We start from the raw sequence: 27,077 nt of genomic DNA, 5'->3' as shown, positions 1-27,077 counted from the left end.
GGTCACGGATTGCGTACGATGACGCATCGTGTTTGCACAGATTCTGCGCTCAGCATTCAAGCTTCCAAGCGTGGGGATCTATCAGAACAGGAGAGCACATGTACGCCGATATTTCACTGACGTGGCCGGCGTTCAACTGTGGCTTCTCGCTGTCTGATTCACCCACAAGCACCGTCATGAATCAAAAACGGAGCCTTGAGCTGTAAGTGCAGTGGGAAAACACGAGCAGAAATACAACTTTGTTCTCTCGCTCTTCCCACAGAGGCCTTACACTTGTGCAGTGCATTTATATGTGCTCTGTGAATTTTTGAGCCTGTTTAAATGTGCTTTTTTTTGGGTGAGTGGGGGTGGGTTGTTTCCCCAGTCCCTCTTTTAATATTTAGAGCGGTCTCTTCTCTTTTTCCTCCAGAGAATTTAGTTCAGTCCAGTCCAAATTTATAATCATCTATTTGAAGCTTTTTTCCTCCCTGCACTTCCTTTACTCCTCTCCGGTGTTACTGAACATTTTTCTCTCTCTTCGTAAGAACAGAGGATGAAGCCAGGTTCATAAGTGATTACAGCTTAAAGAGATAATAGGATAATTACAGCAAAGGTGTTCAAATTCACTCTCTGGGGAAACCAATTAACTTTTTTTTTCCCCACTCTAGTCAAAAATTGATTTTGGAGCATTATATGAAATTATCAAGTACAAAATCTAACTGCTATCCCCCCCCCCCCCCCCCCCCCGAGTAAAACAACTTTAATCTCACCAACATAATGTACACACATATTAACTGCAGCAGACAAACTGGCTAACCCCCCAGGGTTCTAGGGGTGGGGGAAAAATCGATACTGTGTAGTATCGTGATATTTTGTTTGCTAACAATGTATCAATACAGGGACGGCAGAAATCGATATTTTGTTACAATTTTTTGTGGAATGGAACATGCTCTGACTTCAGAGTTGATCCTTTTTCTGAGCAAGAATCCTGACATTCCTTCACTGTCCAAATGTGTTTAACTTTTTTTTTGGCAGCAATAAACATGAGAGTTTACTTATTTTAATTTAAGACATGTTTTATTTTAATTAAGTTTAAAACTTTTTTATTTAATGTAAAATTATATTTGGTTTTAATTTACTTTCAAATTCTTCAGTTGCTGAAGGGGCTGCATAGTTTTCATAAACTGCATAGTTCAGAATAGCTATAATTGTACCAGATGGTTGATTCAGTTAAGTTGGACTAGACTGTAATACAAACCGTTCAGTTTGTCAACAATCAAACTGAAATGAGAGAAAGACTGAGTGTGAGACTTTGATATTAGATAAAATGAATATTGATAAAGTTTACCTTTATGTACAGAATCTGAATATCGCAAAATATTTTTAAAAAATTGCAATAATATCGTATCGTGCGTTAAGTATCGTGATAATATCGTATCGTGGGATGTATGGTGATTCCCACCTCTACAGGGTTCACTGCCCAAACAAGACGAGCTGAAATCAAAGGAACAAGGACTTTTCTACTAACTTTCTACTGAATTTGTCGCTTTGAAAATACAGCAAAGTGTTATTGATTCAGATCTGTTGAATTTTATGTTTTTTAATTTATAATTCAAAGCCCAAGAAGGACCAACAGCCAGTTCCAAATTTAATTGAAAATGACACGAATCAAAGCCGAGAAGATCACTCAGTTAGCAGCTCTGATTGCCAAAGTCTTGTTTTGACAAGTCAAATTACTTTTATAATAAACCACAAGTGTCAGAGGTGATGTGTGACAAATATAGAGTGAAAGGGAAGATTTACAAGAGAGAAGTGGGATCTGCTACGATGGATGGTTTTGGAGGTGGTGGCACTAACAAACATACAGCAGGTGACGCTTAATGTGACAGAGTTGAAGATGTAAAGATGTTCATTGTGAGTGAAAGTGACAATATCAGCTCAGGTTCAGAAGTTTAGAGGCAAAGTTAGAGAGGAAAGGCTGAGGTGGTCTGGACATGTGAAGGAGGAGGATAGTGGATAATGGAGGAAAAGGAGAAAAAACCCACAGAGGTGGTTTACAGATGTAGTGAAGGTGGACATGCAGAGGGTTGGTGTGGCTGAGGATGAGGATGCAGCGTCCTCTAATGGGAGTAGTCAAAAGAAGATGTAGTATACATGTGAGCAGTACTTTGGATATTGTTGCCATGATGAGATCTAAGACTGATCTTTTGATTTTTTATGATGTCAAAATAAATCAAGATTTATTGGAGAAGCAGATGAAGTCAAATAGGTTAGAAATGACCTTTTCTTGGGCGTGAGAGTCCAGAGTCATGTTATACATCCATAATAATCTATTTAGCATAATAAATATATTAAGTTTCCCTGCATCCAACGAGCCACATCAGTTTCTTAGTATTTTAAACAAATATATAGAAGGCAACACTTAAGAAAAATTCAGAAAACATTAAAATTTAGTTTTGTAAAAACAGTGATGCCATTCGTTTTCATGGGAGAACCTCTCTGTGTACAAAACTTCATAAATAATTCAAATCTTTCCCTGCAACAGGGTTATTTTTAGTCCTATTGAAACTACCAGGGTAAATGCTTAATTAATAATAAATAACTCATATTTTAAATATGGTTTTTGTTTGTGTGTTTAGGCAAATTTACATCCCTCATTTTCTTTTAGGAGGTTTTTTTCTCACAGATTTTGCCAACATTTTTCTGACTCTGGGACACAGTGTGGTCAGGCCCGAACTTTCAGCCTGAAGACTCACTCACAGTAAACTGAACCTCCTGTGCAGTGGTCGCAAACAGGCAAGTTAGCTATGGAGACATTTTGGCAGTAAATATACTGACTTCTGCTGTTGAGCTGGGCATTTTAACATCTATGAGGATTTGTTAGGTTGTCCTGCTGGATTCTGTTCTGGTGATATCACCACTTTAGATCCACTTTAGATCCTGGATTATTACATTACAGGAACACAACAGTCTATCGCCTCTTCTAAACACACAGTCTTACCACAGCGCTGTGTCTACTCGATTAACATAAAAATTCTATTAATTTGTTATGAGGTTTCAACCTCCTCCAGCCGTCTCCGCTGCTCCTTCTGCTGCTCGATACGTTTCTGCCTCTCAGCCAGCAGCTGGCGCTTGTACTCCTCCTGCTCACGGAGCTGCTGCTCCTGGAGGAGCTGTTGGCGGCGAAGGGCCTCCGAACGCTCCTTGTTCTCCTGCTGCAGACGTATGAAGTCACGACGCAGGGTCGACTCGCCCGGCACATTGACTATGGAACTGTACAGATGACCCGATGAGAAGGATGTAGAAACTGACCCGTATGACATCATAAAATACTTTTCATATCAAGGGTGTAATCATGTGACCTTGTGCTACACAAGTACTGAGGGTGCAGCGTGCATATGTATGTGTCTAAATATAAAGGAATCACTAAGATGACTGATCACTTTATGATGTTTAGCTTATAGTAAAAAGCTAAAACTATGTACTGGAAATTGTGAAACTCTTTTGTTAGATGGATCGATACCTTGGCTCTCCTTCTTGCTCAGATGACTCTTCCTCCTCTTCTTCACTGCCACTGTATTCATACTCTGTCTCATCTGAAGATAGTTAACAAAAATAAAGTCTAAAAATTAGAGTCCTCATTAAACCTTCATCATAATATATGTATATTTTTTTAAAGACACAAAATATGTCCTTTTAAGGGAGTAGCTTCTGATTTTTATCCATAAGTTCATTTTTGCACGTTAACACTGACAGAGCTTCGTCCTGGACTCACCTTTCTCGCCCCTCTTCTTCTTGGTTCGATCAATGTGGTCTTTGAGCTGGATGCGGACCTGCCTCTCATTGGGCTGGTCCCGAATGAAGGGGTGTTTCAGCAGCTGCTCGGTGGGAGGGCGCTGGGTGTAATTCTTCACAAGGCAACTCTCAATGAAGCTGAAGAACTTCTTTGACCTACGATGGCAGTTAGACGTCATGTACAGAGTTCGGATCGGCACGGTTTACTGATATCGAGAATAAAAGGTGGAAAACATCTCACCACTTTTTGGACTTGAGTCGAGGAGGTGGGTTTCTGGGAATGAGGAAGAGGGCTCTCATTGGATGCATGTCACACAGAGCTAAAGGAAACAACAGAAGAGAAACCAAATGAGAGATCAGAAAAAAAACTAATATAAATGTCAAAGTCATACATTTAAGGCTACGTTCACACTGCAGGTCTTGATGCTCAATTCCAATTTTTTGATCAAATCTGATTTTTTTTGTCTGCTCGTTCACACTACAAATAAAATGCGACAGCAAACGCGCTCTAGTGTGAACGCTCAAAGCGGCCCGCATGCGCAAAAAAAGACGTCACACACAACGCGCTCTGTTTAGACCCAGAGCAACAGTATTGTTTGACTGATGGCCGTTAATATAAAGACTTCGGACTTTACGTTTCCCAATTTTTGCTTTAAGTTATTTTGTTATTTAAATAATAATGTAAATAACCTAATAATGATCCTTATTGCTGTTTTAGAGGAGCGGTGCTTCAAAGGATAGTTGCAGATTTCTGTCAGAATCTGCAGATTATACAGTACAAATAAAATGTTCACGTTTCTCCAACGTTGTTTTCCCAACAGTTTCCAGGAAGCGTTCGCGATGTCTTCTCCGACTGATAATTGGCGTCTGTCTTGTGTCAGTGACGTAAAAGACGGATTTAATGCGACATGACCATCAAACAGCAGTCGCTTTCTGAAAGATCGGATATGTATCGGATTCAGTACCACATACGAAAGTGACCCAGATCGGATTTGAAAATATCGGATTTGTGCCGTTCACACTGTCACACCATGATCGGATATGGGTCGCATGGGGTCAAAAAAATCGGATTTGATGCGCTTTCGCCTGCAGTGTGAACGTAGCCTAAGATGATTTTTTTTTTTTTTTTTTTTTTTTTTGGGGGGGGGGGGGGGGGGGGGTTTGCACCTGTATTGCCTGCATAAAACTGCATAAAAACAAGAGGTATAAATAGAAAATGTAAATCTATAGTGAAGCTACAGTTAACAGAGTAAACAGTTCTCTTCTGATCATGCAGGTTTGAAACAGAAATACACCAGTAAATTTGTTTAGAGTAAAAGTACTAGTTTCTACTCATGATATCATTGAAATGTTTTAGAGTACAATCAGGTATTGTACTTACGAGGAGCTCCCTCAGCCATTTCAATGGCTGTGATTCCACAGGACCACAGATCACTCTGAAACACAAAGAGATACGATTAGTTAGAGTCTGTGTGCTTCTCTGAGTAACACGTGATGGAAATGACAGAGCAGTCTTCTCATCGGTCATATTAATGATTAAAACTATAATCTTTTCTATCACATGGATGATGCTCCTATTTGACTGGTTCCAAACTCATTCTGCACCATGAATCCCGCTATCATCTGCGACCAGATGCAGTTTTGCATGCTCACCCTGTAGTCGTAGGTAGCATCAGGGTTTTCGTCGCACGCGATGACCTCTGGAGCCATCCAGTACGGCGTCCCGATGAAGGTGTTTCTTCGACCTACCGTCCGGTCCAGCTGAGCGCTCACACCAAAGTCCACTGAAAGAAACACGAAGCATTCAAATGAAGAAAACAGATCCTGCACCAAGGCAAACTACAACTGCGAGAGGGGCCCCTCAAGTTAACTTGAGTCTGCCTCAGAGTGTAAAAGGTCAAGATGCTGTATTTTAACCACGGTGGAGATACTTTGTTTAATGCTGTGTCACGGGACATTATTAAGCTATGTAACACAGGGTGGCCTGATTACAAGTTGTAATAGAATTATGGATAATTAAAGGGAATAAAAACAACATTAATCGGTGGTTTCACACAAAGGTTTGGTGAAAAAGACGCGATTTTTATACAGAAGTTAAAACTTTTCTTTGTGGAGGCTGATTTACAGATCAGCACAACTGGACACTAAATCTCCAAAACTCAGAACAGATTCTTCTGTCGTTTTGTGCACATATCATAAGTGAAATCAAATGTCTAGGTAGTTTTGTTGCGAGAAATCTAAATCTAAATAAAGACAAATTCTGGAGCTGTATATAGACAGTATGTTTCATAAGGATTTGACTACACAGGCCTGCAGCTGTGCGATCATGTGCAACATTCGAAAACAAAACACTGGCAATGAGAAAGCTCCAGTTGGCATCGCCACAGTGCTGACTCAGATCTGCTGGTGCAATCGCTTTTCCATGCACCGTTCCAAAACCACAGCGCGGGAGCGCTTCCCGTCTACAGGCCCGGTCTAAAGCCAACTGACTCACCCAGCTTGACTTCAGCGTTTTCAGTCAGCAGCACGTTTTGTCCTTTGATGTCGCGGTGAATGACATGATGAGCATGCAGGTGAGCTAATCCCTGGTGGGATAAAATAAACTTATTAGAAACATGGGCTGTATCAGTCGGTCAAACAAGTGTTTGTTTTGTTTAAATGCAAAGTTAAATATTAAAATCATAATTTAGCAATGTTTAGGACACAAATAAGATAATCTAGTGAAGATGTTGGCAGCAGACTGTGAGAAATAACTGACCCTGAGGATCTCTCGGGAGATGTAGGCGATCCAGTCTTCCTTCAGCGAGTTGCCCTTGGTGTTCTTCACCAGATCTGTGATGGAGCCGGCACCACAGAACTCCATCACCAGCTGGAGGTGAGAAAGAGACGCATTTGTAACACACACACAAACGCTCACCATTCATTCTACCATCAGCGTAAGACGCCATGCAGCGTTTTACTATCGATACACCATTAACCCTTTAAGACCTACCATAGAACCAAGTCCGCCAGAGTTTATATTATATTTTTACATGTTGTGGAGCCATTTATGGGAGCATTTCAAGGTGCTATACATCAATACAACCATTACAGCCCAAATTTTAATAATATGTCTGCATTAAGTGCATAGTAATTACATAAATTGCAAAAAAAGTGCAATAAACTACAAAAGAATTGAAAATCGTTTTTGTTTTTTAACATATATTTCTAGTTAGAGAAATTTAAGAGGCTTATCCCTCAAAACTGTAAATACAAAAAAGTTGCACAAAATAGTTTCCCACCACAGGAAATTTATTTTGAGTGTCTTCATAGTTTTATTTTTGAAATACACAGATTTTTATATACTGCAGGGAAAACTAAAAACAGTCCTATGATGCAAATTTGCAAAAAAGCAGCATATGCATCAAAATAAACTATTTCCAGCAGTGCAATATGAGTCCTAAGCATCCCAGAAACGACACAGAAAGTCATAAAGTCAAAGATAACTTTTAAAAACACCAGTATAGGATCATGAGGCCCTGATGGTAAAAAACTACATTTCGCGAAAATGATGTCACTTCCGGTTCCGGACAGGTCATGGCAGACATCGATAGTTCGTGCTGACGTCTATTCCAACGTAGGAAGTGTTATGAACAGCTGATCGGATCAGCAAAGCGTGTTTCTGGAATATTATGTTTTTGTTGCTGCAAGTGCTTTTTATACAGTTTTTGCAAAGCTGTATGTGGAAGGAACTCCTCCGGTTTCATATGCAAAAAAAATTATTGCGCTAGCTCACGTGGTTGCAGAGCTACAGGGATTTAAAAATAGTTACGCAAAACAGAGCGTGCAGCTCTGACCGGTTTTAAAGGGTTAAGACATTAGTTATGTATTACTGTAATGCAATATTAAGATTTCAAATGTGCTTTATTGTGTTTATTTAGATTTATTACTTAATGATCTTCTTTATTTTATTTCACTTTAATGTGTTTGATTGCACACCTTTGATTTTGTCTAATTTTTCATTATTGAGCTATTCTAGTTTACCGGGCTCTGACAATCTTATCATTGTTGTATTTTATTTTAATAATCCATCCTAATTTTTTTAAGATTTGCTGCTTGTTGTGTTTAATGGGAAATTCCTGTGTAATATAGGAATTCCCCAAATTTGGGAATAAATAAGGTAGCTTATCTCATCGTATTAGAGCTATCTTGAGCAAACAGAGCAATTATTGAGAAACTCAGTGGTCCCAGTTGACTTTGCATTTTCCTTCTGTGAGCCACCACGCCTCATGTGAATGCAAATCTTCTGGAGTGCTGTGCAGCACTTCAGAGTATATTGTAACAAGAGACGGCAGAAAGAATAAAGGGAACGCGGAAGGAAAAAATGCAATCACTTCTACTAGTTTACCCTGTGCCGTGATTGAGACAGGAAGCCAACGGCTATTAGGAAATGTGGTTTTAATGCAAAAGAGAAAAGCATTAGCAAAACCACAAGTGTAGGAAGCTGGAGACAATACAAATACAGAAGTGCATCTGTTAAATCTCATGGGGTGCCCTCGTCACTGTTTTATAATAAATTTAAAGTTGGAAAGCATTTGTGCACCTCAACAGGTGGCAGCTGTCATGCTGCGACCTGGGGGACTGATCCGATTCATTTTTAGTACGACATATGAGACAAACATAAAAAATCCTTAAACAAATATGTCAAGACTGTCAATTATATAGACAAATATAGACAAACAATAAAAGCAGGAGAAACTCTAAGATCCACATATGTTAAATATGAACTCCACTGCTTTATTCACCTCTGCATTGTGTGTTATATCTTAATGGTCACTAAGCCTCTGATACCGTGTCTCTTACTTGCTGACTAAAGGATATATGCCTCATAAACACATTAAGTGATCTTCTTGAGACAGTAGTCTTAAGTGGTGTCAGCACAGAACATGAATATCATAAAACAGACACACACTCTGTATGTCACCCCCACGCACGGCAGACAGCATGAATCCACAACAGTGGAGGCTGTAAACGGGCCGTGGAAGCAGCTGTAAAAACAAACACAGGACTGTGTTGTGAAGTGAGAGTGAGATCCCTCCTCCTCCCCAGGAACAGCAGAGCCTCTGGGTCATAAAACGAGGTAATCCTGCCTCGGACAAACGACCAGCTGTAAATTTTTCCTGCTGCTGTTCTCTACTTCCTGATCCTCCCCACCTCTCTTCCTTTTGTTTCTCACTTATGCACCGTTTATTTAATTCCACAGTCTTGTTGCTCTTTTCTAGAAATCTGTTTTGTTTTTTTGTGTTGCTGTCATTTCTTTTACTGCTCTTCAAATATGAAGAACAGCATATTGGCTGTAATGAGGAAAATGCATAAAGCAACTTCAACTCCATATCAGCTGGAGAGCTTTCTGACTTCATGGTATGTAATATCTCTCTTATCTGTCATCTTCAAAGGAGCTTGCAAAGAAAAGCGTCTGGACTTCTTTAAGTTACTTGAAGACGTTTCACCTCTCATCCGAGAAGCTTCTTCAGTTCTAAGGTCAAATGGTGGAGAGTCCCAGATATAAACCTAGTGGGAGTTTCCCCCCACAGAGGGACAAAAGGACCCCCTGATGATCCTCTAATCGCCTGAGCCAAGGTGTGAAACTGGGTGTGGGTCAGCCAGGGTTTCGGGTGAGCTCATTGTGAAACCTGGCCCCACCTTATCATGCTTATCGCATGATAGGAGCTTGACCTACAATGACCTGGATGACTGAGAAGCTTCACAGACTTATCTGTCATCACACATTCAAACAACTTTCTAAAAATAACAGTGTACACTTTGGCTGTTATACAGGAATCCCAAATATTGTTTAGTTTGTCTTTTTTTAGCCTGGCAAATCTTTTCATTACAGTCTCAAAATACCTTCTAACGTGTGATGATAACACACTGAATGTATGCAAAATCAAATCTTGTTACGTGATCTTATAGTTCCTGCTTGAATATGAATTTAATCCTACTCCGTCCCTTTGCTCAATAACTCCACAGATGTTCTAAATTAGGATTCTTCAAGATTCGGTTCATTAAGTTATACGAACAATTCAGATTCTGTGATCGGTCAAGAGTGAAGAATGACCGCTGTGTCCAGTTTAAATTGGACCTGTAATGTGTGTAATACTGTGCTCGTTATAGAAATGGGATGTTAAACTCACCCAGAGCTGGTCATCATGGCCTGGTGGACTTTTCTTGATGAAGGCTCCGTAGTAGGTGGCTATGTTTCTATGATGGGAGTACTTCTTCAGCATGTTGATTTCCAACTTAATTTCCTCCTCTTCATCCTATGAAAAAAAGGTGGAAAAACAGAGTTAGGACACTATCATTGGCTGTGGATCAGCTGGGAAGCAATTATTTGAATTAACAGAGTAGATCCAAACAAACAGTCGTGTCTATTAGTTCTGTTATCTGAAGGATAGGAACGAGGTACATATCACGCCGCCCGTGTCCTGGCTGAAGAAAGCTCTATTCAAACCCTAAAGACGACCTGTAATGACATGGTTTTGGCCCCGCCTGCACATTCACTCCCTGTAATCACAATGACCCCGACTTCAATAGACGCTCTTCACCGAGCCAAGCTGCGTAACAGAGCAGCCTTGTGTTGTACCAATTCAATTCAATTCAATTCAATTTTATTTATATAGCGCCAAATCACAACAAAAATCGCCTCCAGGCGCTTCATAGATACAGAGAAAAACCCAACAATCATATGACCCCCTATGAGCAGCACTTTGGCGACAGTGGGAAGGAAAAACTCCCTTTTAACAGGAAGAAACCTCCAGCAGAACCAGGCTCAGGGAGGGGCGGGGCCATCTGCTGTGATTGGTTGGGGTGAGAGAAGGAAGACAGGATAAAGACATGCTGTGGAAGAGAGACAGAGATTAATAACAGATATGATTCAATACAGAGAGGTCTGTTAATACATAGTGAGTGAGAAAGGTGACGGGAAAGGAAAAACTCAATGCATCATGGGAATCCCCCGGCAGCCTACATCTATTGCAGCATAACTAAGGGAGGATTCAGGGTCACCTGGTCCAGCCCTAACTATATGCTTTAGCAAAAAGGAAAGTTTGAAGCCTAATCTTAAAAGTAGAGATAGTGTCTGTCTCCTGAATCCAAACTGGAAGCTGGTTCCACAGAAGAGGGGCCTGAAAACTGAAGGCTCTGCCTCCCATTCTACTTTTAAATACTCTAGGAACAACAAGTAGGCCTGCAGAGCGAGAGCGAAGTGCTCTAATAGGGTGATATGGTACTACAAGGTCATTAAGATAAGATGGGGCCTCATTATTTAAGACCTTGTATGTGAGGAGCAGGATTTTGAATTCAATTTTGGATTTAACAGGAAGCCAATACCACCAGGAGGCACAAAGGTGTAATTTCTTGCCAAATAGATCCCAAATCTGGGCCACTGTGAAAGGGTGCAACCTCCAATCCCTCACCAGAGGACACCCCCTGGAGGGAAGGTCTGGCCCCAGGTTCAGGTGGCCCGGAACATGGCTGGCTCTTAGAGACAGAAAATGAACACGGCACCATAGAAGCAGAGAGCGAGACAGCTTTAACAGGGGAAGAGAGCGTATCCCTCCCTGCCTGTTTATGTAAGAGACCACTGTTAAATTGTCTGTCCTGACTAGGACACGCTGGACCCTGGGAACAAAAATGCCTGAGAGCTAAGAACACTGCTAGCAGCTCTAAGTGATTCATGTGCAGCTCAGGCTGCTCTGTGGTCCCGACGCCTCGCACTGATGCGCCATCGCTCCCCATCCCCATCTGTGGATACCACTTTGTGAAACAACACCCTCCCAATCTGAGAGCCCTGGTGCAGTCTGGGCTCCCTCCAGGGACAGACAGCTAGCATGCAAGATACGTGTCATTGTCAGGTGACACGATGCACACCGGTGGTGAGAGAGTTCACCATTGAAACACTCAAGTGACACTACGGAGATCAGAGATGCCATCATGCCCAACAAACATTATGTCATTTGGAAACGCCGCCTGCATTCCAGTTGAAACTGTCCAGCTCCAACGTGGAGAATCTGCACTGCTTCTACGGCAGAGTTGTGGCGCCACCAACACCATGGTTGTGGGACGGTGCCAGATAAGCAGCCAGGGATGGCTCCATACCAGGTGTGTTAGCTAAGCCAGCCTCGTTGGTGTCATCCATGTACTCCCAGCTCCACGTACTGTCAATAGGCAGGCACAGTGACATGGTTGGACGGCGGTTTGCTCCATGATGCAGTTAGCTTGCAAACAAATTCTAGGAACATGGGAAGATGAATTTTTGGCCCCTGGTGGAAGGAAAATTCCCACGAACTGGTGGATGAGAGGTCCAGTGGTGAAACAGGGATAAAGAGACGCATCATCGTAGCTGACCGGCGCAGTAGCAGCAGCACGCTGGGCTGACGATAGGCTCTCCTGCTCATCCTCTGACAAACCACAGATATCCAGGCTGATGTCCAGCACATCTTACTAGGGGCCGCTGGCCAGTCAGCACTCCTGCATGGTTCCGCCTCGTCTTCGGTTAACCCATCAACATATTTCATGTGGTCACCCCAGCTAACTGCAGGTACATCCACCAGATACTCCTCGACTTCGGACTCGGGCAAAGCTGGGGCCCCAGACTTGGAGAGGAGAGGGCCATGCTGTGCAACAGCTGTCTCTCCCAGCACTTTCTCCACAAACATCACCATCGTCTTTCCAGCGCTCAGACTTCGGGCTCAGTCAACACTCTCCTAGTGTGGACAATCCCCAAGCAGAGTCTGGGGGTATCAGTGTCATATGATAATAATGATAATGATCTTGAATCTGTGAATGTTCAGCTTACACACGGCTAAATATTGTTAATGAGGCAAAAGCATGCCAGAATGCACACACAAGTAACAGGAGCACCTGTAAACATGTACATGTAACACTTTTACAGCCAATCAGTGCCAACTGTTTGAAAGAACTACGGTAACACAGACATGATGTGAACCTGTATAAATTGACTGGTAACTGCTTTATCTATTGACGGCATTTAAAGACTTTAAAAGTCTCAGCTGGGCTGTAAAAATGCCAAACAAAACAACGAGCAATCTGGAGGAATATTTACTATCATCTGCCAGACAGTAGTGTCAGCTGATGTATTCATAAATTAAATAGTTCTTATTCTGTGCAGGCTTAAATGTTTTGGGGGTGGGGTTGTCTGAAGGTTTGCAGAGCTGCACGGTGCGCTTTTACAGCACCACCTTTTGCTGTGTTTCTGCATAGCAGATTTACAGCTGAGATCTTCACAACTCTCAGTCTCTACTTCTCAAAGTATTTATATGACTGTGTGGGGTGGCTGTAGCTCAGGTGGCAGAGCAGGTCAGCCACTAATCAGAAGGTCGGTGGTTCGATCCCACGCTGCCTCCTGGCTGGGATTGCCAAGTATCCTTGGGCAAAATACTAACCCCATGTTTGCCTACTGGTGGTGGTCAGAGGGCCTGGTGGCGCCAGTGTCCGGCAGTCTCACCTCTGTCAGTTTGCCCCAGGGCAGCTGTGGCTACAACGTAGCTTGCCATCACGAATGGGTGAATGACTGAATGTAGTGTAAAGCGCTTTGGGGTCCTTAGTGACTGAGTAAAGCGCTATACAAATGCAGGCTATTTACCATTTTACTCCTTATTGGTAGGAAAACATTTGACTATGTTTGAGGATTCTTTGCTATGTAAGAACTGGCCAATGGTTTTCATACTTTGATATGAAAATCTGGTCTCAGTGGGAAACGTATAAAATGGGCTGTAACTAAACCAGGTTGTTGTGTTGGTAGTGAAAACTAAAAGAGAAGCTAATTTTGCTGTTTTTTTTGGCATCTACTTGTGAAAGACACAAACAGTGTCCAAAAGAAAATCTAATAAATGTATACCTCTCCAAACAAACATGGAGACACAGCCAAACACCCCCCCCCCCCATGTCTCCCCGTCACACTCACAGGATATTACAGTACAGGCTCAGACACACAACAAGATCAAGTGATTATTTCTCAATCACGGTGACAAAGCTGGGTGACATTTGTTCCTGAGTGTTTTTGCTTCAGCTGAGCATGTGCGTTTGATCTAGCGACCCAATCGGGAGTGACATGACGTGACATTTTCTTTTGAATGGCGGCTGCTTGATAAGCAGGAGCTGCAGCCTGGACTCCTTAGTAAACTGCAGCAGCATTGTATGTCCACGGAGGAAAGGCCCCGAGGAAGTGCTGGGCAAACTGTTTGGATTTTCATATCGAAGATGGCGACATTTTAACATGAACACTGCTGATGTTGCAACTCTACTAACCATTCTCTTTATTGTTGTTGCACTCTGGTTGTGTTGCAATAAGATTAAGATTTGCTCTGTTTTATGGAGAATATATGCAGAATCCTTTTCCACACAATAATCCAGGTACATCTTCATACTACGACATATACAAGGTAGAAACTTGTCAGTCAGGTTGGCCTGCCCTTCCTTAACCTCGTTTACAACTCCAATAGCGACTGTATCATACAAAATAATGATCATGCTACTAGAAATTAGAAACTAAGATCATACAGTCATGTGGAAAGTGTCTACTGAGGACACAGATCAAAGTAGCCGAGGGTGATTTTCCCATAAACGTCCATACAAGCAGACCTATTTTTGCAAACATCAAAGTCCCTCCCGCTGGTCGTTTGAAAGAATGCAGGTTTAAGGCACATGATGTTCACTTTAGACCCAAAAGGCTACCACCACTTCATATATTTCATCTATAATAATACAGTGCTAGACAACAAGTTTTGTGGTGACAGTTTGGGGACTTTCCACAAAGAAATGGTTGTCATTCGCTGGTAAAGAGGAAACTTCATCACTCTGCACAATGTGTCTGGATGCTCTTTACCCAAGAACTTCAACTAATCTGTAATCATACTACATTGTCTGTGAGTAATCTGGCAATCGGTTACTTAGACTACTTCCACACTAGCCCGGATATATATGAAAACAATGTTTTCATCTGAAAACGCTCCACACTAGCGTTTTCAGTCGTTTTCACAGAGTTGTGCGTCCACATTGAAACGGCCGAAAACGCTTACGTTCCAGTCCTGCGCATGCGTGAAGCATGTGAAACATGTGGAGTGACCTTTGTGAAATAGTAGCCCTTATTACAGTTACTCATTAACCTCTTCCACGGCATGCATTTTTAATTTCTCTTTGATATTTGGGCTGATTGAATGTAAAAACAAAGATTTACCAGATTTTTTTTTTTACCTTATTTTTGTTTTTAAGAAAAATAAGACCATATGAGGATATTTGTTTAAAATTTTGATAGAACAGTAGCAGTATAATGTCCTCGTATGTGGATATCAGGCCCTTGTAGAGCAAAACTGAGTATTTTGGTCTAAATAACCCAAAATGTGATGTCCTCATATGTTGACGCCAGGTCCTAGGAGGTTAAACCACTTACTGCCTTTGTTTGATTACTTAAGTTTTTCCAAATATCCTCATACATCAGCGAGATGGGCAGATAGGAAAAAAAACAGTAATATGTAATGCACATTTGCACATCGATCACCCAGCCTCGTTTTGAAAAAAGCAGAGTTTAAAGGTGGAAACTTCACATTACTTGAAATTTGTGCAAGAGAAGAGCAAAAATGTGACGATGCAAACTATAGCTGGGCCACAAATAACCGTCAGGGTTTCCTAATATAGGGTTTCTAATATGCTTTAATAATATATAATATAACATATTGTATGCTGTCACTTATTACATGTGTAAATATTAACTATGATTCCCGGCTCTCAGTGGTATAGGCTGTACACAGTGACTCACTGCACACGCAGAGATGCACTTAGGTCAATACTCTGTTCTGTCTGTACCACGCACAACATTAATTGATTGAGCGTAATATTAAATTACCCCGAACCCTACAAGTACCTGTTACTAGGCTATTTACTGCAGCAACCCGGATATCAAATCTCCCCAAACACCTGTAAATGTAACATTGCTAATGACAAGCTAGTATGGACTGACGCCTAAAGTTAAGAATTGGTAAAGAAATTCGAGATCACACTATGATGATCTCAACCATGAAAGCTTTGGTTCAACAGGTAAGTAAAAGAAGCAATGAGTACGTTCATTAGATTAAAAAACACTAAGAGAAACAAGAACCCAGAGCCTGTAGTTTACAAATCAAATACATTTCTGCACTGAAGACACAATCTCACACTTTCAGATGATTTGCTACCAACAGAAAATCTTCTAACCAACATCACACTGTAGTTACACAAGAATAGTGGCCGATTCACCACTGGTTTTACTGCAACTGTAATAAAAATCTTCTTCCTACTCGCAAGTTAATGCCGCTTGATGACTGCCAAGACCTTTATATTTATCCCTGCAGGTAGCTACCTCACTCTGTTGGCTGTCATATTCAACTGTCTTGTCAAAGGGGATAAGAGTGGCTTTTTATATTAACGGCAGGTTCAATCTTATAAGTTGGCGCTGGAAGAAATTAAAACGTGCACGTCTTATCGAGAACTGCAGGAGCAACAAATGACAGGCAGCTGACGGCTGCTACCATTTTTGAATCCGACCCAGAAGTTAAAGGGCAGTTCTGCCAGACTTCAGCATTTAAAAGATAAGAGATGGGTTCACTGGCGACTCCATTGGGTAAATAAAAGCGAGCAGCTCAGTTTCACTATCTCTGATATACAGAACACCCAGTAAACATCACGTTTGGATAACTGACAGCGCACAAGTTCGTGATCACGTTAAAAGAAGATATTTTCATGCTGTCAGTCATGTGGACAGTATTTCAGAAGCAGTGTTTTATTTAACTATTTAAATATTTCAGCACTTTAAGCAGCTTTTAAGTAAAGCTCTATATACTCTGTCACTTCCTGCAGCTAAAAATGAAAGCTAGTTTACTTTTAGCTTCCATTGGACAAGTTTTCTGATATTTATTTTTACTTTAACATGCTGAGTTTTTAAGGATTTCAACAGGAGCTTTGACTGTCATAAAGATGATGGGGTCAGTCGGTCAGACAGACAGCAAGCCAATCCCTTGTGTCACTGTCCATCAGGCAGCCCGCTGGTTACTGCTCCAGCCACGCAGCCGGTCATTTGGCTAGGCAGGCAGCCAACCAATCAGTCAGAAAGCCAGCAAACCAGACTGCTGGCCAGCTAGTCCTTCTGTTTATCCACTCATCAGCAGCAGGCCCGCAGTTAGCCAGCAGCCGTCCAGCTACTCACCCAGCAGGTGAGCCGGCCAACCTGTCAGTCAACCAGTCGGTCGGTTAGATGAGTAAATTATACTTTGAAAATAAAAACAACACTATAAAGGGTGCTAAAGGATGCAGAGAAAGTTCCACACAGACACCAGTACCATCTATGGTCAACAGAGCATCCCTCGCCCACAAAATGTCAGTCATGTGAACATTTTTTGTAACAACTGAGAATAATTACAGATGCGGAGACCAGAGTGAAGGCGGAGGAACGCGGCAGGAACATTCTTAAGCATTGGGACATGAATCACAGCTAAAACAGCGGCTAAAGGAGACGAAGACGAGAATCCCCTAAACTGACAAAACACAACAGTGGAGGCATTTTCCTCATGTTACAGGCAGCACAGACAAAAGGCTCAATACAACAATGCATCTATAACATGCACCTATTTGACACTAAAAGGCAGCAAAGCCATGACAGCAAAGACTTCAAATAAGGAATCTGAAATCACTGAAATCACTTTTATTGATTCTGTACTTTAAATTTTTTGATTCTACTTTATTATTTTTTTTAATTTGCCAGAACCAGCTAATCAAATGCATGCGATCTTTAAGCATTCTCGCTTGCCAAAGTATTATTATTATCATCGTTTACACATTATTATTATTATTTATATCATAACAACATTACTATAACCTTTGATAAATGATCAAAACAATTAATTTAGTCAAGATTGGTGGTGATTAATTTGATATACAGTTATGAATGAATTGGCATCATCATCATCATCATCAACAACAACAACAGCGGTCCCCAACCCCCGGGCCTCGGACCGGTACCGGTCCGTGAGTCGTTTGGTACCTGCGAGAGTTGAGGCTCAGGTGTGAAATGTATGGTTTTCAAGGTTTTTAGCGTTATTTTGTTATCGTTTTTATCGTTTACTCGGTTTTCCTGGGTCTTTTCACGTGTGTTATGAATAAATCTTCTTTTTTTCAGTACCGGTACTAGTTTTATTTTTTTGTATTTATCCGCAACACCTTAAAGGCCGGTCCATGAAAATATTGTCGAGCATAAACCGGTCCATGGCGCAAAAACGGTTGGGGACCGCTGATCAACAACATCAGTTTGTCCAAATCAGAAAGCATAGTTTGGACTCAATGAATGCAACTCAGAAGACATTAAACTAGTGAGTGAGTGATGAATGAGAGAGATGGGATGAAAAGCAGGAAGTAGCCTGGATGTCAGGACACCTGCTTTAACGAGCAGATGACATCACCCCCTCTCTTTGTGTCACATGTTCACCGTGTCTCCTTCTCTCCATCTTGTTTGCACATTTATCCTGTCCACCCTCTGTCCTCCTTGCAACATCACTTCCAGTTGTCCTCTATAATGACCCTACTCTTTACTTTCACGTTCATCCATCCCGTCATTACGCGTCTCACCTCGGCCTCCCTCTTTCACTCTCGCCATCTCTCGCTCTCTGTCTCACTTTCCCTGATTTGTAGTCAGTCCTTCAAAACAAGGCATCCTGAAACTACTCATTATCATTCCAGGGCATGAAATGGTGGGGAGACTCTGTTGCAGCCATATTGCTTCTAAAGTATGACAGCACACAATTTGAGCAGCGCTCACAGAACAACCGACCCAGGGGAGCAGACGGCCGCAAAATGGAAGCATAATGGAAAATGGAAGCAGAGTAGCAGGGAGACTTCTTCAGAGGCCAAAAAAGGTTGACATCCCTCTAACAGACAACCGGGAACATGGAGAGACTTGTTCCAGGCATTACTGGGTTGGCTGTCATACCTGAAAATGCCCCATGTGGATTCCTCATATATGAAGAAGGGTGATGGAGGGACAAAATCCACAGTATTAAAGTCTTACAAATGCATTTCCAATTTCTGCGTAAGCTAACACTGTGGCTCAGCAAGGAAACACTTTGAGAGAAGCTAAAAAGGTTGAAAGATCCCAATTTGATTCATCTCACTTTTAGCTTTGCTGAAATTAAAACAGTTGGAAATGGATTTATTTGACAAATTCTGCTTTAAACCGGTCTTTGAGGTTAGAATATATGAAACAATTGAGTTACATACATTGATTTATCACAGTACATGTTATCAGTCTTTAAAAATGATCCCAGATTGAACATGAATAGTCTTAACCAAAGATATTCTCGATATTTCAGTGAATAAGTGAAAATGCTGACTTTTGGTAGCACTGAAAGTTGTTTCAAAGGTTTTCAGTTTTAACTACTTGGGAATATCTGATGAATATCTGCATCAGTTTGTATGGGAATCCCTCAGTGATGTTGATGCTTCACTCTGAAGTGACGAGCTACGTTTTCTCAAACCAGAATCGAGTTGTTTTGTTGAACACATCCAAACTGGAGGAACAATTTCAGAAACTTAAACTCAAAGGTTCAAACTTGGAGTGTAATAGCTTTTATATTGCCAGACGTTTCAAAATGTTTTATTATGTCATTCACTCTTACTGCGTCTTCCACACCTTCCCACATTCACACCTCTGAGTGTACAGGGAGCAGTGGGAGAGGGAGGTGAGTGAGAGGAGAGAGAAAGAGCTCTCTTGGCTTGTGATGTCTTTCAGTTCACGCACAAAATTTACTGAGACAAAAGGATGCGAGGAAAAATGTCTAGAATAGTAATTTATTTCCAGAGGGAAGCGAAAGGCAGAGAGAAACATGCTTGCTGTGGAGTTTTTCCTCTAATCAAGATTGATTTTTCCCCCCATTAAATTCTGAGTCCTGCTGTATTACATCAAGTCAACAGCAGCAGTGGGAGATGCAGAATGCAGCCATGCTGCAGCTACAATTCCCTCTCTACCTCTTCCGCTTTCTTTCCAATTTCCTATAAGGGATGATGATGACTTCACTCCCTCTGTCAGTTCTCTCACGCGTTCCCTCATTTCACAAACAAAACAGAGGTGGTGGCTGGTGAGAGATGGTGAATGATGGAAACGGGGGAGAACACAATGGGCATATTTGTGCCAGAAACTGGAAGAGCAAGCGTGAAAACACAAGCGAGGATGAGACATTTAAGAAAAAGAGCATAAAATGCAAGGAGACGACTGATGTAAGAATCTGGAGAATGGATGTGAGTGAGTCTGCAAGCAGTGATAGCCCCTCCCATAATCCCACTGCACTTTACATGAACCTTCTCTGGAGGAAGGGGGGGGGGGGGGGGCATTATCACTGATTTCTTCTCCTTATCTGAGCCTACTCTCTTAAATCGACAAACATCCAAAAGCACTTCTTACAATTAATCACACAGCTGTACTACGAGGACAGACGTTCCTAAAACGCAGCATCGGCACTGCTTTTCTATCTAAACTTAAACAGACTGCAAAAATAAGGATTCCTGCACAGGAGACATTAAACTGACGGACATTAAACTGCCAGTTGCTTTGGATGAACAAAGTGCCGGTGTGGCATTACTGGTCTGAAGTAAAGCACAAGGTTAAAACAGGAGTCAAACACCAGAGTTGCCACCTGAAAGCATTACCACCCAGTAAAACACATAAACAGAAAAAGAAAGAAAGAAACAGCAATTACAGCTGTCTCAGGAAGCAACACACTACTGTCTCCAGCACGGCACACTACAACAAAAGCACATCCACACATCTAAAACGATGTACCGTATTTCCCGGACTACAAAGCGCACCTGAATATTAGCCGCACAAGCTAAAATCAGGGGAAAATCCTGTTTCGTACATACATTAGCCGCACCTGACTAAAAGCCGCAGGTGTTTCAATGTTGACTTATCATATGTAAGAGAATATGCACAAAGGGAATTGTCAGGAAAGAGATGGCTGTTTGGAGACACGCCCCTTTATTAATATTTTGAAAAACAAGTTACGGGTACATATTTGCATAACTTTTTAGGTATATGTACAAGTAGCGGTAATTACAAGTACAAACATGTACTGTGCTTCATAAATGGGTAACAAATGTAGTACATAACAATAACCTACAGCACACCAGAAAAATAGATTCGGACTACCTTTTAGGCTCAGGTGCAGTGACACGGCTTTAACAAGAAGAGAAGTCAGTCATTCACCACTAAAACCACCAAAGTCCTCTTCTCCAGTGTCGGATACGAACAGGCTCAGGATGGCTTCGTCATCCACTCTCAGCTTCTTTCCTTCGTTGTCACTTTCAAAACCAAACAAATCCTCGTTGTCAGTGTCAGAGTCAAACACCCTCAGTAGGGCCGTGGCGGTGTCCTCCTCTCCATCACGCAGCAGTCCAGCCCTTCGAAATCCATTGGTGATCATGGATGTTTTCACACTTTTCCACGCTGTCAGAATCCACCGGTGGAGTTGAGCATAACTTGCTTTTTGCAAGTTTATCGCCACTCATCATCCACGCCTCCCGCTGAACGCGTAGCGCTACTTTGAAGTTTGTTTTTCGCGCTACTTGTACGGCACTACGTTGCCTGGCGGATGGACATGTGACCAACATACCACTCTTGAACCCCGATACTGTGTCTGATCACATGCCCTTCCGCCAGGCGACTTAGTGCCGTACAACAGCGGAACAAACAAAACAAATTGTCTATGACAAAAATCACGGACAATCCATAGAAAAGCCGCACCTGACTAAAAGCCGCAGGGTTCAAAGCTTGTGCAAAAAGTAGCGGCTTATAGCCCGACAATTACGGTAATAGCATTTTACAGGCATCACAAGAAACTGTGTGGTGCAGAGAAGCCTGCATACAGCATCTCTCTCAGTCTTAAGCACAGGAAGCAAGCGCAGGCTAATTTCCTCAAAAGTAAATGAACAAAAAAAAAAAAAAACGTGGTAAACAGTTTCAACCCTTTTGGAGAGAAAGGATGCTGTATTTCAGTGTCACATAAAAGGCACGACTACTGCTCCACTTGCAGAAACTTCTATTTTATCATGTAAAAGCCAGGAGGAAGAGAAATCTATGTTAATGCCACGTTGACTGGTTTTGAAGGAACTACAATTATATCTGAACAGCGAGAATCTTTAATGTCTGTTTTAATCTTATTCACTCTGTGGGAGATGGAGAGGAAGACACAGATGTTTCTAGTCAAAACAAAAGCTTCAATTAAATTTGTTTTACCTGTTATAACCAGCACCAGCTGTGAATCTGTGTGTTAAACACTGGTTTAGCTTGCACAGCTCTACCACATTAGCCCAAATAAAAGACAGTGTTTCTGGGGTGTCAGAGGTTTGCAAGTCTGTGTTGAAGCTATTTGTAAAATTGGTACTGCAAATAAATATTTAGTTATAATTGATTTATTCGTCAATATTCTTTATTGTTAGCAGAAGTAAAACAACAACAAAAATGCTCATAAGAGATCTTTAAAGTGCAAATCGGCACCCTTAAATCGCCTTTATAGTCCAACCAATCAAAACACAGACATGTTATGACTTTAAAGATGTTACATTCTGTCCGAAGCAGTCAAATATGAGTGAATGTTGCTAAAAACAAAGTCTAAGAATAATACAATTATCAAACCAGAAGTATGAAGTAATATGAAAATCTCTGTATGCAGCTCTGGAAGTTCGGCTGAGCACAGGCTGAGGAAATGTGCTCTAGCCTCAAGAAATCATCCATGCTGTTGCTGTTTATTGCAAAAGACGTGCTGCCAATAAGGAGCTGATGAAAGTTATTGAGTGTAACCTTCACATTATGACAATTTGCATGAAATCAACATTTTAGTTTACAGTTATACCCACTCATCTTTAGCGGCCTATTTTTCACATTCTCAGTCTTTTAATGGGGCATTTAAAGGTTTAACAGAAACTTTAAAGCAACCGAGGCTCAGAATGACTTGCTTATATCACAAAGCCCAACCTTGTACACTGTTACTCTATAGCCCTACTGTTTTCTTAAGTGTCCATTTTTCACCCTCTCTCTCTCTATACAGAACAGGAAGTGGTATGTGGGTCAGAGCACATATGCAGAGATGAGCACAGGGAATCGAGAGCGTTCCCAGAAACGCACACATGTAGGAAAGAAGATGTATAAATGGGAGGTTTTCCATCCATGACTTGTGAGTGCATGAAAGCTCCTGTGGTTCCCATCATGTCTCTCACACACACACACAGACATACATATGCATATATACAGTAACTGTTATACTGAATTTGCATACATGTGCAGTATCTCAAGTTTTCCCAATGCAAACAACTTCCTCTGCCTGACAGTCATTCTTGGCCGGTGTCCAGCCAAACAGGCTGTGTTTATTTTATAAAAATGGCTGAAACAATTTGGAAAAGGGACCACTCAAAACATTTTGGTGGAACGGGAGGAAAAAAAAGTAACTGCCAAGACTCCTCAACATGTGTATTTCTCTTCAGTGATTCATCTTGTATGAATACATAAACATGTCCCCATCAAATGCTCTTGATCCTTCCTCGTTCCCTTCTTTTTGATCTCTGAGGCTGAATATGTAGATGTGTTCCTGCAGGCTACAGAGTTACACCCCGAGCTCGTGATTGCCGCTTTTAATGTTTTACCGTGAACTCGGTTTTTCAAAGGCAACTCCAATATGCGGCATGTGAGAGCCCAGATGTGCTGAAGCTGTAGAGTAAGAGCCTTGTGTTTGTTGAGAATACTGCCACGGACTGTGTAACCCAAACTGCTTCCAGACACTGGTTTCCAGCTGCTCCTGCGTCATGATTATCCAGAGCCAGCAATTTTGATTGTTTGTTGTAATCTTTTTGTTTACTGATCAAAACTGTCAAATAGGCCAGAATACTTGTTGCACTAATACGAATCTGACTTTAAAAACAACACAAAAAACATTTTTTTAATGAATTTCAGAATAACTATTTATAATCTATTAAGAGTGCTATACAAAAGTCTTTTACGTCTGTATTATATAGTAATACGCTATAATAGTTTCTTGAAAGTCAGTATTTGGTATGACCACCTTTATTCTTCAGCACGTCCTGCACTCACTGCATTGACAGTGTTTGGGATCACTGTCACGCTGAAAAATGAAGCTGTTGCCAATCAGATGATTTCCAGATGGTTTTGCACGGTGGATCAAAATCTGACTGCACTTTTCTGCATTCACACGTCCATCAATGTTGACAAGATTCCCAACACCACTGGCTCAAATGCACAGAGGCTGTCATGTTTTTGGACAAGATACTCACTGTTGTACCTCTGTCTGAGTGGCCATGTCTGCAGAATACTTTGAAAGACCCTCCTGAAGGGTCATCAAAATGTGCTGGCAATATGTCCCTATTGCTCTCTTGTAACACAAGAAAAACAAATTTTCTTAAGGTATGTCAAACTGCACCATCCCAGTCTGCTACACTGCTTCCATTTACGCTGCACATAATGTTGTGCTTTAAAGCCTTTCCCTGTAAACAACCTTCCAGATTCTGAGTGGAACCATGTTTTAGACAGCCCTGCATAAAGACGCTGACTTTAACACTGTTGCTTTCATCCATAACTCAGAGGTGGTCCCAGAAGTTAACTTGGGAGGTGTTACAGAATGATTGAACAGATAATTAAAATTAAATACTCAACAAACAAAAACACTTTCTTTTCTTTCCATTTCAGAATTAACTGATACGACAACATTTCTGATGTCTCTAACAGTCCTGGAGGCTGATTACAGCACTACCATCTTTGTTACAAATGAGCTCTTATTATCACAGAGGACCAGTTTGAACAAGGATAGAGTGGGATGCACATTAGATAGTAAGTCTGTAGAGATACAGATGAAACCAGCAGGGTCCTGAAAGGCAGACAGTACAATCCTCTTCAGTGTGACAGTTAACCCAGATTAAAGCTCTGTTGGTACACTCGCTCCTCTTTAAGCCATCTGCAGGAACATTTTTCTTCTTGGCTCATTTGGCCATTGACTCAATGATGAGTAAAAAAAACCCCAAAAACAAAAACAAAACATCAGCATGAGGTTACTTTAATAACATTTTCTGCTTGTATACACATTAAGGAACACAGAACTAAACAGGCAGAAACAGCCCTCCGGGGCCCAGTTTAACTCTGTGGATCTCAAAACATTTACATGCACGAGTCTAAAATCATCATTAGCTAAAGTGCCCTGAGAGAAGTGGAAAATCTGTTTGCTTCAAACGTGACCTCCTCAAAGTTTATCTAATGAACAGAGACCACTGTTAAGAGTGATGGAAGCTATGTGATTATATTCCTGACTATTTTTGGAGAGAAAATATTGACATGAGGGTGTGGAGTGGGGAAACTATTTGGTGTTTATCTTGTATGCTTCGGAAAAGCTATTTATTCCACCACATGCAATAAAACTTAGTCTGGAATCAATTACAAACATGCAAAGTACTAAAAGTACTAATGCACCAACTTCCGCGTGCAGTAGGTTTCATGATCAGGCCTACTAACTTTAAACAGGTGTCTGCTTGCAGTTACAACCAAATCAAATTTCCCTCACAAGACGCCTTTCCAGCACCAAATCTCACGTGTTTATCTATCTTCCAGTGTAATTTGTTTTCTGGATTGAAAGAGTGACTCTTTTCATCATTTTATCTATATAAAATTTGATTGGCTGACAATTACTAAGGCAGGTATTCCTATAGTCCTACAGCCACTGCATCTGTTTCAGTGGAATATCGCTGTTTCTGTAACGGCAGAATAATTTGACTTCATTCAATCCTTCTCGTGACAGGCGTTTGCTGCAGGATTTAACAATCCCACAGTGCAAGAGTGGTTTAGCTGGGATTGAAACCTGATTAAAGACAACAAAAGATTACAAGCGCATGCTGATAGGTGTTACTGACCTCGGTGACGTCCATGACCTTGATGGCCGCCAGCTGTCCCGTCTTAACATGTCGACCCTGCAAAGAAACACAGGAGAGAGGAGACATGAGCAAAGTGGAAATCTGTATTTTTCTGCATTGTGAACAGCAGCTACCAATGTTTGTAATTAAAGTGTAAGCTTGGTTACAGGACGATTAAGAGCACAATGTGACAATAAAAGTTGCTGCTTTATTGAAGGCCAAGTGTATGACTATGCAAATCGATGGTAGTGTCCAAGGCTGAGTACACATGGAGGTTTATTCAGCCATCCCAAAAAATAAAAACCACATTTATAACAAGTTATTTGTCTCTACAATAGCGTGGAGAACCACAGGCAATAATCCAAACCTTTATCATTTCCAAACAGGCTGAGCACAGTGTTTCCAACGTGGACTGGTGCAAAGAATTAAAACAGTAAACTCATTTTATCCAGGCAGAGCGAACACCGTCTGAACAGCTTTTCCAAATTTAAGGGACATAAACAGCGTGAAATAGTACATGACCTGAAAGAGGCAATGATGATACCATGCTTCACTACACGTGTGAGCAACTAGCCTGCAGCTCCACCATACTGCATGCATGTTTTCATAATTTTAGAATGAATGTGACAAAACATGCAATAGGCTTGCACAACGTTGCATGTGTACCTTTTTTTTTTTTTTTTTTTTTAGAAAATAAGTTATTGCCAATAATTGTTGAGATAACCGCAAGCTTGTGGTCAAAGCAGTATTATCTCATTCTTGAGAGGCTTTCAGAAATACTTTGAGACTTCGTGAAACTCAGCACCAAAAGTATATAACAGAAAAATGAAGGAGGCTTTAAATGAGCTAGAAGCTGGAAATAGATTATATGCTAACAATAACTTTTGGGAGCAAACTAGCATGTAGCAATTTTTGTTTTTGTTTTTTAATACCATGTAAAAATTAAACCAATAGCTTATTTTAAAGATGTTGTGAAGACGTTTCACCTCTCATCCGAGAGGCTTCTTCAGTTCTAAGGTCAGACGGTGGAGAGTCCCAGATTTCCCACTAGGTTTAAATCTGGGACTCCCCACCATTTGACCTTAGAACTGAAGAAGCTTCTCGGATGATAGGGGTGGGGGAAAAAATCGATACTGTGTAGTATGGTGATATTTTGTTTGCTAATAATGTATCGATACAGGGACAGCAGAAATCGATATTTTGTTACAAAAAAGGTTTTTGTGCTCTGACTTCAGAGTTGATCCTTTTTCTGAGCAAGAATCCTGACATTCCTTCACTGTCCAAATGTGTTTAACTTTTTTTATGGCAGCAATAAACATGAC

At 41.2% G+C, this 27,077-nt stretch overlaps 1 protein-coding gene across 5 annotated transcripts in view; it reads right to left on the bottom strand.

The window, feature by feature from the left end:
* The window catches only part of LOC146500077 (mitogen-activated protein kinase kinase kinase kinase 4-like), a 112,669-nt gene that overhangs the window by 36,304 nt on the left and 49,288 nt on the right, over positions 1-27,077 (bottom strand). For all 5 annotated transcript variants that reach the window (XM_085135938.1, XM_085135935.1, XM_085135936.1 and 2 more), the window contains exons 3-12: positions 25,756-25,812; positions 9,948-10,073; positions 6,533-6,643; positions 6,269-6,359; positions 5,428-5,558; positions 5,156-5,210; positions 4,016-4,094; positions 3,755-3,930; positions 3,503-3,575; positions 3,042-3,252 (exon numbers count right to left, since the gene is read on the bottom strand). In XM_085135938.1, the coding sequence (XP_084992064.1) occupies positions 3,042-3,252; positions 3,503-3,575; positions 3,755-3,930; positions 4,016-4,094; positions 5,156-5,210; positions 5,428-5,558; positions 6,269-6,359; positions 6,533-6,643; positions 9,948-10,073; positions 25,756-25,812 (1,110 nt within the window). The remainder of the gene's footprint in view (positions 1-3,041; positions 3,253-3,502; positions 3,576-3,754; positions 3,931-4,015; positions 4,095-5,155; positions 5,211-5,427; positions 5,559-6,268; positions 6,360-6,532; positions 6,644-9,947; positions 10,074-25,755; positions 25,813-27,077) is intronic.

The sequence above is a fragment of the Neolamprologus multifasciatus genome, chromosome 16 (genome assembly GCF_963576455.1).
Source record: "Neolamprologus multifasciatus chromosome 16, fNeoMul1.2, whole genome shotgun sequence".
In the NCBI taxonomy this organism is placed as follows: domain Eukaryota; kingdom Metazoa; phylum Chordata; class Actinopteri; order Cichliformes; family Cichlidae; genus Neolamprologus; species Neolamprologus multifasciatus.
The sequence above is the reverse complement of the archived record's forward strand: the minus strand, read 5'-3'. Positions and strand labels throughout refer to the sequence as shown.